Here is a 1271-nt window from a genome sequence, read left to right as displayed (position 1 = left end):
TATTCAACGCATGAGATCGAGGCTCTGTCTCATTTGTGCTAAACATCCAGCTCTGAGAACAGTGTTCAAGCAGACCAAGCAGGCTCTGGCATGTTTGCTGGGTGAGGGGAGCACTGAGGGAGCATGACACTCCTATCAGTGACTTCATAGAATGATCAGGATAACACACCACTGCTGGCCTTATGAGAAGTGTCCTCTGAACTGACTTTGGTGCTTCCTTCACAGCATGATCTGTCTGCTGTGCATCCGGACTGTGTCCTCTGTGGACATAGAGGTCAGTGACTCCCTTCCCTAGGGGACAGTCCATTTCATCTTTTCTGGGAGGCTGGGGCTTAGGGGTCAGGCCCTCTGCCACTCATTAGCTGTGTAGCCCTGGCAAGCTGCTTGGCTTCTCTGAGCCTCTGCAGTCTCCTATGTAAATCAGGACAGCTGGATGCCTCCCTTGTGGAGTTGTTGCTCAGGATGGATGGTGTAATATTGATGACCCTTAGTGGAGGGCTCTGTGGTTCCAAGGGAGGCTGCCCTGGCGGTGGAGGGTGATGTCGCTGACTGACGGAGGGTGGGAAAGAGGCCCTGGGGTCATCTCCCATGGATGGGAGTTGGGCAGCACTGGCCTCATCCCTGCTATTCCTGCCAGGTCTCCCTGCAAGTGCTGGATGCCGTGGTCTGCTACAACTGCCTGCCGGCCGAGAGCCTCCCTCTGTTCATTGTCACCCTCTGTCGCACCATCAATGTCAAGGAGCTCTGTGAGCCTTGCTGGAAGGTGGGGGTCCTGGAAAGTCCTCCCTGGGATGAGGTCCTAAGCCAGGCGCATGGAAGGAACAGGGGCCATCTTGTCTTCGATGAATGGCTGTCTGATACTTGGGGCGGCCAGACAATGATCTGTTGAGGGGAGTCGGGGCATTTCCCCAGGCGGTGGAGCTGAGGTCAGGCTTTGGTGGCATTTTGGGCACTCTGCTGCCTCTGTGTTTGGGAGGAGACGGCAGTGAGCTGGCTGGACTGCGGGTGGCTGCACAGCAGTGGTGGGCAGGGCTGACCGAGGCCTGGGGCTCCGGCGGGGACGTGTCTGCTGATCCTGATGGTGTGCACTGTGTCCCCAGCTGATGCGCAACCTCCTGGGCACCCACCTGGGCCACAGCGCCATCTATCACATGTGCCGCATCATGGAGGACAGGTGAGTGGTGGGCTGGGGGCAGGTGGGCCAGAGCCCTCAGGAGGAGTCTGGTTGCGCTGGCCCTACCTGGCATGGCTGACTTTGGGCTTCCTGTTCC

At 58.1% G+C, this 1271-nt stretch overlaps 1 protein-coding gene across 1 annotated transcript; it reads left to right on the top strand.

The window, feature by feature from the left end:
* Positions 1-206: 206 nt before the first annotated feature.
* On the top strand, positions 207-1174 carry LOC110595123 (tuberin-like; the record flags this gene model as incomplete). The annotated part of the gene is made up of 3 exons (XM_021709711.1): positions 207-274; positions 638-763; positions 1101-1174. Coding segments are annotated over exons 1-3 (248 nt in total), but the record flags the coding sequence as incomplete, so codon positions are not given.
* Positions 1175-1271: the final 97 nt, after the last annotated feature.

This window comes from Carlito syrichta, unplaced genomic scaffold (genome assembly GCF_000164805.1).
Source record: "Carlito syrichta isolate Samal-C Ts95f unplaced genomic scaffold, Tarsius_syrichta-2.0.1 Scaffold274358, whole genome shotgun sequence".
Taxonomy (NCBI): Eukaryota; Metazoa; Chordata; class Mammalia; order Primates; family Tarsiidae; genus Carlito; species Carlito syrichta.
Note: the sequence above shows the minus strand (reverse complement) of the source record. Positions and strands in the feature narration are given on the sequence as shown.